The following is a 13551-nucleotide window of genomic DNA, read 5'->3' on the forward strand; positions in this document are numbered from 1 at the left end:
TGACAAAACTCTACCATCAGGTGAGCAAGATGTATGAAACAGGCGAAATACCCTCAGACTTCAAGAAGAATATAATAATTCCAATCCCAAAGAAAGCAGGTGTTGACAGATGTGAAAATTACCGAACTATCAGCTTAATAAGTCACAGCTGCAAAATACTAACACGAATTCTTTACAGACGAATGGAAAAACTAGTAGAAGCCAACCTCGGGGAAGATCAGTTTGGATTCCGTAGAAACACTGCAACACGTGAGGCAATCCTGACCTTACGACTTATCTTAGAAGAAAGATTAAGGAAAGGCAAACCTACGTTTCTAGCATTTGTAGACTTAGAGAAAGCTTTGGACAATGTTGACTGGAATACTCTCTTTCAAATTCTAAAGGTGGCAGGGGTAAAATACAGGGAGCGAAAGGCTATTTACAATTTGTACAGAAACCAGATGGCAGTTATAAGAGTCGAGGGACATGAAAGGGAAGCAGTGGTTGGGAAGGGAGTAAGACAGGGTTGTAGCCTCTCCCCGATGTTGTTCAATCTGTATATTGAGCAAGCAGTAAAGGAAACAAAAGAAAAATTCGGAGTAGGTATTAAAATTCATGGAGAAGAAATAAAAACTTTGAGGTTCGCCGATGACACTGTAATTCTGTCAGAGACAGCAAAGGAGTTGGAAGAGCAGTTGAATGGAATGGACAGTGTCTTGAAAGGAGGATATAAGATGAACATCAACAAAAGCAAAACAAGGATAATGGAATGTAGTCTAATTAAGTCAGGTGATGCTGAGGGAATTAGATTAGGAAATGAGGCACTTAAAGTAGTAAAGGAGTTTTGCTATTTGGGGAGCAAAATAACTGATGATGGTCGAAGTAGAGAGGATATAAAATGCAGGCTGGCAATGGCAAGGAAAGCGTTTCTGAAGAAGAGAAATTTGTTAAAATCCAGTATTGATTTACGTGTCAGGAAGTCATTTCTGAAAGTATTCGTATGGAGTGTAGCCATGTATGGAAGTGAAACATGGACGATAAATAGTTTGGACAAGAAGAGAATAGAAGCTTTCGAAATGTGGTGCTACAGAAGAATGCTGAAGATTAGATGGGTAGATCACATAACTAATGAGGAAGTATTGAATAGGATTGGGGAGAAGAGAAGTTTGTGGCACAACTTGACCAGAAGAAGGGATCGGTTGGTCGGACATGTTCTGTGGCATCAAGGGATCACCAATTTAGTATTGGAGGGCAGCGTGGAGGGTAAAAATCGTAGAGGGAGACCAAGAGATGAATACGCTAAGCAGATTCAGAAGGATGTAGGTTGCAGTAGGTACTGGGAGATGAAAAAGCTTGCACAGGATAGAGTAGCATGGAGAGCTGCATCAAACCAGTCTCAGGACTGAAGACCACAACAACAACAACAACTGTGTATTGATTTGATTTTGATTCTGTTTGAATTTTCTAATTTGTTCATACTCTTCTGTGTCAGTGAAGGCTACAGGTCTTGTGTCATTCAGATCATCATCTACCTTTGTAGATAAGTTAGTGACCTGATCCGGAAGTTCGGCTACTTTCTCCGATAGTGAACACATTTCCTCAGTGTGTTTTTCTGAACCAAGTTTCAGAGTGTCCATTTGTGTTGAAATCGAATCTACTGTGTCCTTTAAGTTTTCCTGAGTTTTTGCAAGTTGCGTAACCGAATCGGTAGATGCAACTGAGTCAATTTTAGCCCACAAGGTCTCATGATTTTCATGAACAATGGTTTGCAGTTCTTTCATGGCTGCTTCGTGATTCTGTAATGCATTTTCATGCCGCGAAAAAATAGGTTGAAAATGCTCACAAATTTGTGTTTTTACGTCATTACAGACTTTTTGACATTTCGATTCAATGTTATGTAACTCAGTAGTTAAATCTTCACGTGTTTGTTCAAGTGTTTGTTCCAGTGAGTCTAACTTTTTAAGATTTTGTTCCACTGTGTCTAACTTTTGAAGCTTTTGCTGTGTTTGTCTCTGATTTTGTTCCATTGTGTCTAACTGTTGCTTTGTTTGTCTCTGATGTTGTTCCATTGTGTCTAACTTTTTAAGATTTTGTTCCACTGTGTCTAACTTTTTAAGATTTTGTCCCATTTGTCTCTGATTTTGTTCCATTTGTTGCATTAATTGCAATAATAATGTATTAGTGTCTGGAATCTGTTTCTCTACGCTTTTCGGCAGTGCATTTGCACCGGCAACATTCACATTTTGACAAGCAGAAAATGTGTCTTGACTTATTTGAGAAAACGGTGATGACCCAAAACCTGAATCTACAGTATTTGCGAAATTGTGTCCTGTCATTTCGGATTCCTGAGGCGAGCTGTTGCCGACCGATCGATCGATAATGCTTCCCTGTTCACTACCTGTTTCACTGTCTACACCATTGTTTGCAGCCCACTCCATTTCCCTATGCACAATTACCAAATTACTACTTTGAACATCAGTTAATTCATTACTCGGTGGCGCTAACACACTGCTTTCATTTTCACTGTCGTTTCTCAGTTTACTTTGGAGCCTAGTATTACGTTTTTCACACGCCATTATTGTCACAGTATTTCACACGACAACACATAAAAACACAATTTAAAAATCAAAAATAAGAGAACACATTAACATAGCACTGAAAATAATATCTAGTTAATTGCAGCTGCGAAATACTTGGTGCAAATCTACATGCATGCCACAACTGTTTTACTGTACAACAATGAAAGACTGCAACTACAAAGGAGATTTTCTCTACAATTACGCGCTAGCAATAAACAATAGCCACACTAATTACACAAACTACAAGAAAAAATCAGAAGATTCCAGTGAGGTATCCTCGGCTAAGGGTCGACATATGAAACGTCCCCTTAGAAAAATTTATACATGACTGTGCTTAAACTGACACACAATATTTTGTTAGCGCAACGCAATCTGACTTTCAAAATTCCATACAAAAGAATGGCCCTGACTAACATTAACCTATACCTTTCACAAATCACTTACCTCACAAAAATCTTCGCTGCTCAAGCTACTGCAATACAGCGAGCGCCACTACTGCCAGCTTGATATCATCATATATAAATATAGCAGTTCATGACAAATTTCAAAACTCCGCCATCTCTCTCCCCACATCCACCACTGCTGGCGGCTCACCTCCAACTGCGCAACGCTACGCGCTGTTCACAGCCAGCTGCCTAACACTACAATGGCGAGTATTACAACAATGCAAAGGAGACACAGACTGCCCACAGCACAGCCAGTGATTTTCATACAGAGGTGGCGTTACCAATAAAAAAACCTAAACAGCCTACTTACATCTTAAATTATATTAATTTCGTGAACTAAATCTTAGTGCTTTGAACAATATGTTGGGCATTTAAGATACGTTTTACTGTTGGCTTCACCTTCGGATGGGGATGTTAACCTCGGCCACCCTGTGTTGTTATTCGAGGAAAAAGAATGCACAGCGCTGCAGAAGCACTCATCACAACAGTCTACACAACACAGGTACTAACTTGACGTACTGATCAGGAACGCAGGCAAGCGTAATTCAGCATTTCAGTATGCTGTATGAGAAGAATTGATCTCCACATAGGAACACGTACCTACTGTAACGCCGCTTCCTTTGGACGAAAAATGAAGAATATAAAAATAGTACCCCAAAGCCCAAAAGTCCCAAAAATCAAGTTCCAATTTCATAAATCAAAAAGAGAAAAAAAGTCCCTTTTGGAATAATGTTGCTTAAATAGTAGCAGGTAGATAGAAAAAGTTTCAGTACCAAGTAGCTTAGTGTTTTGAAAAAGAAAGAAATAAAAAGATAGAATGACATTAGTTTCAAAATAAAATCGTAGTAGATCGCAAAGTCCGTAATTAGAAATTACGGAGTAGGAAGAACGATCTCAATGAATGTCTCGGAGCACTATGGGACTCAAATGCTGAGGTCATTAGTCCCCTAGAACTTAGAACTAGTTAAACCTAACTAACCTAAGGACATCACACACATCCATGTCCGAGTCAGGATTCGAACCTGCGACCGTAGCAGTCTCGCGGTTCCAGACTGCAGCGCCTAGAACCGCACGGCCACTTCGGCCGGCGATCTCAATGAATACTCCTTATGAGTACTCCTTGAGAATCGTGTGTAATACCTAAGAAAGAGCCGTGCATTGTTACTGTGTTGCCGGGGCAAGTCGTACCTCAGCGTGTGCTCGTATACGTGGGCGCGACGAGATTGTTTTTTGAACACTGAAGATTTGCGATCTACTACGACGCACTGACCTTGTAAGAAGTAAATCTGTAACTTCAAATAGGATATCACGTAGAATCCAGATAGTGAAAGATTCGAAATTGTCTTAAATTGAATATTTTCAATAAAAGACTGGATATTACCCAAAGTTAGAAACTTTAATGATGGACCAATGTAGAGACTAAACTTTGAAACCGAATTTTGAGAAAGAATTAACTTTCGTAAAATCAGTTAATGGACTCTGGAACTTGCGTAATATCATGGACTGAAGTATACATCATTAATCACACCCAGATAGTAAAAGCTACTTCCTTATGGCCAAGTTAGGATGTGAAAATAGTGCAATAAACCAGCATTCAGTGTTATTACTGCGTTAATAACTTCTTTCAATCCGTTCACTATTGTGTACTCAGTAAAGAATTATCTGTGCGACGACATTGATTGCCCAAGGGACGCGGCGTGTATAAGTACTCTTTGCCGCATTAACAAATTATCGCTCTGTTACGAACTATTAGGCTCTAGTAAACTGAAAAACTTTGAAGGAGATATTGGTATTGTGTTACTGAAGCTATGATTAATACCGGAATAGGAACTGATATATCACTACGTGTAGCTGTGTTTAAATACGCCGGGGAGCACATAATTGCTTGACCTGATCGAGACAAATAATACGCAGTCGATGGGATTTCAGCGTAGCCCAAAAGGATTTTTTACATAATATACACAGCTCTACCGCTGGTTAGCCAGACTGCGACGTTATACTAAATATCTTTCAGAAAAGTGTGCATCACCCTACATAGTACATTTTCAACAGGCCTCCGCAAGAGCTGAGAATTTTGGTTGTTCCCAATTTATTTTATTGTGTTGATAACAGATATTTCGTCAATTATGGTTTATGTGTGTATTGACATATCATATATATTTTTAATTTCCATCCTACGTATCGTATACACCTTCACACACTCTCTGCCGGGAAAAAAATGTATCACCCTCAAGGACAAAGTCATTTTATTGACAAGTGAGGTTACAGGTAGTTCAGCGTTTTAGGAGTATATGATAACTTCATACCAAACAAAAAACGTTGCTGGAGTGGCCGAGCGGTTCTAGGCGCTACAGTTCGGAACCGCGAGACCGCTACGGTCGCAGGTTCGAATCCTGCCGCGGGCATGGATGTGTGTGATGTCCTTAGCTTAGTTAGGTTTCAGCAGTTCTAAATTCTAGGCGACTGATGACCTCAGTAGTTAAGTCCCATAGTGCTCAGAGCCATTTGAACCAACCAAACGAAAAACAAATTCCACAGTAAAGGGTGGCTAAACTCATCATTACACAGTGTATCTCCAACCCCCACCCATCCCGGCGGCAACACAGGCGTGTATCCTCGCATGCAAACGATCATAATGGTGCCGAATGGCATTCTGCAATGGATTGTCCGAAGGGTCTTGCGTCTTTTATTGCAATTTGGCAATGGTTCTAGCAGGCCCCGGGGATGTGCTCGGTGTTAGGATTAGCAGGTTCTCTTATTGGGGTCAGTGAGCGGTTTCTTTGACATTTAGCAGTTTGTGGAAGTAATTAGCTATTATTGATTATAATTATATTATAAATTTCATTATAATTATTAACATTAATTGTTGTTGTTGTTGTTGTTGTTGTGGTCTTCAGTCCTGAGTCTGGTTTGATGCAGCTCTCCATGCTACTCTACCCTGTGCAAGCTTTTTCATCTCCCAGTACCTACTGCAACCTACATCCTTCTGAATCTGCTTAGTGTATTCATCTCTTGGTCTCCCTCTACGATTTTTACCCTCCACGCTGCCCTCCAATAGTAAATTGGTGATTCCTTGATGCCTCAGAACATGTCCTACCAACCGATCCCTTCTTCTGGTCAAGTTGTGCCACAAACTTCTCTTCTCCCCAATCCTATTCAATACTTCCTCATTAGTTATGTGATCTACCCATCTAATCTTCAGCATTCTTCTGTAGCACCACATTTCGAAAGCTTCTATTCTCTTCTTGTCGAAACTATTTATCGTCCATGTTTCACTTCCATACATGGCTACACTCCATACGAATACTTTCAGAAATGACTTCCTGACACTTAAATCTATACTCGATGTTAACAAATTTCTCTTCTTCAGAAACGCTTTCCTTGCCATTGCCAGCCTACATTTTGTATCCTCTCTACTTCGACCATCATCAGTTATTTTGCTCCCCAAATAGCAAAACTCCTTTACTACTTTAAGTGCCTCATTTCCTAATCTAATTCCCTCAGCATCACCCGACTTAATTAGACTACATTCCATTATCCTTGTTTTGCTTTTGTTGATGTTCATCTTATATCCTCCTTTCAAGACACTGTCCATTCCATTCAACTGCTCTTCCAAGTCCTTTGCTGTCTCTGACAGAATTACAATGTCATCGGCGAACCTCAAAGTTTTTATTTCTTCTCCATGAATTTTAATACCTACTCCGAATTTTTCTTTTGTTTCCTTTACTGCTTGCTCAATATACAGATTGAACAACATCGGGGAGAGGCTACAACCCTGTCTCACTCCCTTCCCAACCACTGCTTCCCTTTCATGTCCCTCGACTCTTATAACTGCCATCTGGTTTCTGTACAAATTGTAAATAGCCTTTCGCTCCCTGTATTTTACCCCTGCCACCTTTAGAATTTGAAAGAGAGTATTCCAGTCAACATTGTCAAAAGCTTTCTCTAAGTCTACAAATGCTAGAAACGTAGGTTTGCCTTTCCTTAATCTTTCTTCTAAGATAAGTCGTAAGGTCAGGATTGCCTCACGTGTTGCAGTGTTTCTACGGAATCCAAACTGATCTTCCCCGAGGTTGGCTTCTACTAGTTTTTCCATTCGTCTGTAAAGAATTCGTGTTAGTATTTTGCAGCTGTGACTTATTAAGCTGATAGTTCGGTAATTTTCACATCTGTCAACACCTGCTTTCTTTGGGATTGGAATTATTATATTCTTCTTGAAGTCTGAGGGTATTTCGCCTGTTTCATACATCTTGCTCACCAGATGGTAGAGTTTTGTCAGGACTCGCTGTCCCACGGCCGTCAGTAGTTCCAATGGAATATTGTCTACTCCGGGGGCCTTGTTTCGACTCAGGTCTTTCAGTGCTCTGTCAAACTCTTCACGCAGTATCATATCTCCCATTTCATCTTCATTTACATCCTCTTCCATTTCCATAATATTGTCCTCAAGTACATCGCCCTTGTATAGACCCTCTATATACTCCTTCCACCTTTCTGCTTTCCCTTCTTTGCTTAGAACTGGGTTTCCATCTGAGCTCTTGATATTCATACAAGTCGTTCTCTTATCTCCAAAGGTCTCTTTAATTTTCCTGTAGGCGGTATCTATCTTACCCCTAGTGAGATAGGCCTCTACATCCTTACATTTGTCCTCTAGCCATCCCTGCTTAGCCATTTTGCACTTCCTGTCGATCTCATTTTTGAGAAGTTTGTATTCCTTTTTGCCTGTTTCACTTACTGCATTTTTATATTTTCTCCTTTCATCAATTAAATTCAATATTTCTTCTGTTACCCAAGGATTTCTACTAGCCCTAGTCTTTTTACCTACTTGATCCTCTGCTGCCTTCACTACTTCATCCCTCAAAGCTACCCATTCTTCTTCTACTGTATTTATTTCCCCCATTCCTGTCAATTGCTCCCTTATGCTCTCCCTGAATCTCTGTACAACCTCTGGTTCTTTTAGTTTATCCAGGTCCCATCTCCTTAAATTCCCACCTTTTTGCAGTTTCTTCGGTTTTAATCTACTGGACATAACCAATAGATTGTCGTCAGAGTCCACATCTGCCCCTGGAAATGTCTTACAATTTAAAACCTGGTTCCTAAATCTCTGTCTTACCATTATATAATCTATCTGATACCTTTTAGTATCTCCAGGGTTCTTCCATGTATACAACCTTCTTTCATGATTCTTAAACCAAGTGTTAGTTATGATCATGTTGTGCTCTGTGCAAAATTCGACCAGGCGGCTTCCTCTTTCATTTCTGTCCCCCAATCCATATTCACCTACTATGTTTCCTTCTCTCCCTTTTCCTACTGACGAATTCCAGTCACCCATGACTATTAAATTTTCGTCTCCCTTCACTACCTGAATAATTTCTTTTATTTCATCATACATTTCTTCAATTTCTTCGTCATCTGCAGAGCTAGTTGGCATATAAACTTGTACTACTGTAGTAGGCGTGGGCTTCGTATCTATCTTGGCCACAATAATGCGTTCACTATGCTGTTTGTAGTAGCTTACCCGCATTCCTATTTTCCTATTCATTATTAAACCTACTCCTGCATTACCCCTATTTGATTTTGTGTTTATAACCCTGTAGTCACCTGACCAGAAGTCTTGTTCCTCCTGCCACCGAACTTCACTAATTCCCACTATATCTAACTTCAACCTATCCATTTCCCTTTTTAAATTTTCTAACCTACCTGCCCGATTAAGGGATCTGACATTCGACGCTCCGATCCGTAGAACGCCAGTTTTCTTTCTCCTGATAACGACATCCTCTTGAGTAGTCCCCGCCCAGAGATCCGAATGGGGGACTATTTTACCTCCGGAATATTTTACCCAAGAGGACGCCATCATCATGTAATCATACAGTAAAGCTGCATGCCCTCGGGAAAAATTACGGCTGTAGTTTCCCCTTGCTTTCAGCCGTTCGCAGTACCAGCACAGCAAGGCCGTTTTGGTTATTGTTACAAGGCCAGATTAGTCAATCATCCAGACTGTTGCCCTTGCAACTACTGAAAAGGCTGCTGCCCCTCTTCAGGAACCACACGTTTGTCTGGCCTCTCAACAGATACCCCTCCGTTGTGGTTGCACCTACGGTACGGCTATCTGTATCGCTGAGGCACGCAAGTCTCCCCACCAACGGCAAGGTCCATGGTTCATGGGGGGGTAACATTAATTAACCTATTTAATGTAGTCAAGGTAATGTTTCATAGTAAGGTCGAAATATGCCTATGACTTAATGGATTAACATTAAAACAAAAGAAAAACAATGAAATTGGTAAGTACTGTTACGAAGTGCCAGGTGCAAAAGAGGAGAGTCACAATTACCATGGCTGATATATTTAGACGAGATTTTCTAACGGTTGTGTCTGTGTCAAGGTATACTACTGGCCATTAAAACTGCTACACCACGAAGATGACGTGCTACAGAAGCGAAATTTAACCGACAGGAAGAAGATGCTGTGATATAAAAATGATTAGCTTTTCAGAGCATTCATACAAGGATGGCGCCGGTGGCGACGCTTACAACGTGCTGACATGAGGAAAGTTTCCAACCGATTTCTCATACGTAAACAGCAGTGGACCGGCGTTGCCTGGTGAAACGTTGTTATGATGCCTCGTGTAAGGAGGAGAAATGCGTACCATCACGTTTCAGACTTTGATAAAGGTCGGATTGTAGCCTATCGCGATTGTGGTTTATCGTATCGCAACATTGCTGCTCGCGTTTGTCGAGATCGAATGACTGTTAGCAGAATATGGAATCGGTGGGTTCAGGAGGGTAATACGGAACGCCGTGCTGGATCCCAACGGCCTCGTATCACTAGCAGTCGAGATGACAGGCATCTTATCCGCATGACTGTAACGGATCCTGCAGCCACGTCTCGATCCCTGAGTCAACAGATGGGGACGTTTGCAAGACAACAACCATCTGCACGAACAGTTCGACGACGTTTGCAGCGTGGACTATCAGCTCGGAGACCACGGCTGCGGTTACTCTTGACACTGAATCACAGACAGAAGCGCGTGCGATGGTGTACTCAACGACGAACCTGGGTGCACGAATGGCAAAACGTCATTTTTTTCGGATGAATCCAGGTTCTGTTTACAGCATCATGATGGTCGCATCTGTGTTTGGCGACGTAGCGGTGAACGCACATTGGAAGCGCGTATTCGTCATCGCCATACTGGCGTATTACCCGGCGCGAAGGTATGGGGTGCCATTCGTCACACGTCTCGGTCACCTCTTGCTGGCATTGACGGCACTTTGAGCAGTGGACGTTACATTTCAGATGTGTTACGATCCGTGGCTCTACCCTTCATTCGATCCCTGCGAAACCCTACATTTCAGCAGGATAATGCACGACCGCATGTTGCAGGTCCTGTACGGGCCTTTCTGGATACAGAAAATGTTCGACTGCTGCCCTGGCCAGCACATTCTCCAGATCTCTCACCAATTGAAAACGTCTGGTCAATGGTGGCCGAGCAACTGGCTCGTCACAATACGCCAGTCACTAGTCTTGATGAACTGTGGTATCGTGTTGAAGCTGCATGGGCAGCTGTACCTTTACACGCCATCCAAGCGCTGTTTGAGTCAATGCCCAGGCCTATCGAGGCCCTTATTACGGCCAGAGGTGGTTGTTCTGGGTACTGATTTCTCTGGATCTATGCACCCAAATTGCGTGAAAATGTAATCAGATGTCAGTTCTAGTATATTTGTCCAATGAATACCCGTTTATCATCTGCATTTCTTCTTGGTGCAGCAATTTTAATGGCCAGTAGTGTACATGGCGAATTTCCTAAAGAGATGTGACTTGCGACGTGTGTGCCGCAGATGACGCCGTGGGAGGCGGTGGTGTCGGAGCTGCGGTTCATCGTGCAGTGCGGTCTGGACGCGAAGCCGGTGCGCCGGCGGCGGGAGCCCGCGCCCAGCGACTGCAGCGACTCGCGGCTGCACTACGGCAGCCTCTGCAGCAGCGGCCGCAAGTAGCAGCGTGCGGCCTGCGGGCAGCTCGACTACACACACACTCAGTGCCACTGTCGGCATTCCTGCGGCTCGCTCCTCTTCACTGTGTCAATGTATTCGAGTTTCTAGCCCCGTTAACGACTGAATTTTTGCTGACAGTGTTTCGATGCTGACCCCTTGTCACCTCAGTCAGATGCCCGAGCAGTGGTCTAACGTCTGTGTGCTGCTCTGATTCCAACCGCACCATAAGCTACCAACCAAGTAGCACACTGTCTAAAGCCGAATTGAACACACGTTCCACGCTATGACTCAATTTTCTGCCTGTGCTCATTCTGAAATTCGATAAAACAAATGTCTCCTTGCCTTTTTTATGGCGGATAAGGTGACCCACATACATTGTAAGACAAAAAAAGGCGACGTACCACAAACGAATTATTCTAATGGGACGGAAATAAGTACACGTGACGTACATGTATCACATACAGACAAACAAATACGTTCAGTCTCAGAAAAATTGGATGATTTATTCAAGAGAGAGAACTTCGCAAATTGAGCACGTCAGTAACGCGATGGTCCACCTCTGTCCCCGTAATGAGTATTTCCGCTTGGTATTCATTGATTGCGTTGTTAAATTTAAACGTCCCCTTGGAAAAATTATGACTGACTGTGCTGGTAAACATTTTACGTTATTTGATTTTCAAACAGCTGAGCAAAACTGAACCTATTCAGACATTTCTCTGTTTACTTACTCTGATTATCACTAAACTGACACACAATATATGTAGCGCAACGCAATCTGACTTTCAATAATCCCCACAAAAGAATGGCCCTGACTTAAACTTTCATTTTCTAACTATGCCTATCAGTAGTTAGTGCCGTCAGTAGTTTGAATCTTTTATTCAGCTGGCAGTATTGGCGCTCGCTGTGTTGCAGTAGTTCGAGTAACAAAGATTTTTGTGAGGTAAGTGATTCATGAAAGGTATAGTTTATTATACTTTTCATGAATCACTTACCTCACAAAAATCTTCGTTACTCGAACTACTGCAACACAGCGAGCGCCAATACTGCCAGCTGAATAAAAGATTCAAACTACTGACGGCACTAACTACTGATAGGCATAGTTAGAAAATGAAAGATTTTGATACAGAACAATCAATGTATTTACCTTAATAGTGTTCAAAAGTCATCATATATATATATCTATCATTTCATGACATCCGTCTTTCTGGCGGAAATACGTCCAGGTCGTCCGCTTACAGTAACCTCTCAAAACTCTGGCGTCTCTCTCTCCACATCCACCACTGCTGGCGACTCATCTCCAACTGCACAACGCTACATGCTGTTCACATCCGACTGCCCAACACTACAATAGCGAATGCTTCAACAATGCCAACCAGTCACAGACTGCACACAGCACAGTGAGTGATTTTCATACAGAGCGCTACCAACATAAAAACCCAAACAGCCTACTTACAAAATGTCCTCTTGCCGACATTGTGCCAAATTCTGTCCAGTTAGATCATCAAAATCCGTAGCTTGTTGGAGGGGCCTGCCCATAATGTTCGAAAGGTTCTCAGTGAAGGAGAGATCCGGCGCTCTTGCTACCTAAGGAGGTGCTTGACAAGCACGAATAGAAGCAGTAGAAACCGTCACTGCGAGCGAGCGGTCATTACGTTACTGAAACATAGCCCAGTATGGGATGACAAAGAGCAACAAACTGGGGCATAGAATATCGTCGGCGAACCACTGTGCTGTAGCAGTGACGCGGATGACAACCAAAGGGTTGTTATGAAAGGAAACGGCACCCCAGACCATCACTCCTGGTTGTCGAGCTGTACAGTGGGCGACAGTCATGTTGGTATGCTATCCCTGCCTGGGACGTCTCCAGATGTGTCCCCAGCCTGTAATGGTCTTTGGAGTAGAATTGTCCTCAGTTGTGAGTCCCGCTTGGAACTGAACACCCATGACCAGCGAAGACGTGACTGGAGATGCCTTCGACAGTGGTGGGATACCAATTGACGATGTTGTACGCCCCGTTTTGTTGCCCTTCATTGCAAGCTACACTGGGCTAACATTTCAGTAAGATAACGCCTGCTCACACACCTTGGCCAGCAAGGTCGCCGGATTTCCCCCCAATTGAGAACTTTTTGACCATTATGGGCAGCACTCTCCAACCAGCTCCAAATTATGACCATCTAACTCGCCAAGTGGACAGAATTTGACACGATATCCCTCAGGAGGACATCCAACAACCCTGTCAATGAATGAAAAGCTCAATAACTGGTTGCTCAACTTGTGAAGTTCTTTTTCTTAAGTAAATCTTCCAATTTTCTTAAACTGTAATGATTCGTTTGTACATGTACATCACAGCTACCGATTTCCGCCCCATGTCCTATTAGGATAATCCCTTCGTGGTGTTTTTTTTTTTTTTTTTTTTTGGCTTAGAGTGTAGATGGAACCGCTCGAAAAATAACTACGATACTTAGTTTCATAGAAATGGATATTCGGCCGGACGCATAAGCGACCATTGCAATCAAAATAAACTTCACATGTGAAAGGAAACGATGTCGAGAGAGAGAGAGA

General features: G+C 42.4%; 1 protein-coding gene across 1 annotated transcript in view; it reads left to right on the plus strand.

Annotated features, from left to right (window-relative positions):
- The window catches only part of LOC124775715 (glutamate receptor ionotropic, kainate 2-like), a 218668-nt gene extending 207676 nt beyond the window's left edge, over nucleotides 1–10992 (plus strand). Inside the window, exon 16 of the mRNA XM_047250540.1 lies at nucleotides 10837–10992. Coding sequence (XP_047106496.1) covers nucleotides 10837–10992 — 156 coding nt within the window. The remainder of the gene's footprint in view (nucleotides 1–10836) is intronic.
- The last annotated feature ends 2559 nt before the right edge of the window (nucleotides 10993–13551 follow it).

Source organism: Schistocerca piceifrons, chromosome 2, assembly GCF_021461385.2.
Source record: "Schistocerca piceifrons isolate TAMUIC-IGC-003096 chromosome 2, iqSchPice1.1, whole genome shotgun sequence".
NCBI lineage: Eukaryota > Metazoa > Arthropoda > Insecta > Orthoptera > Acrididae > Schistocerca > Schistocerca piceifrons.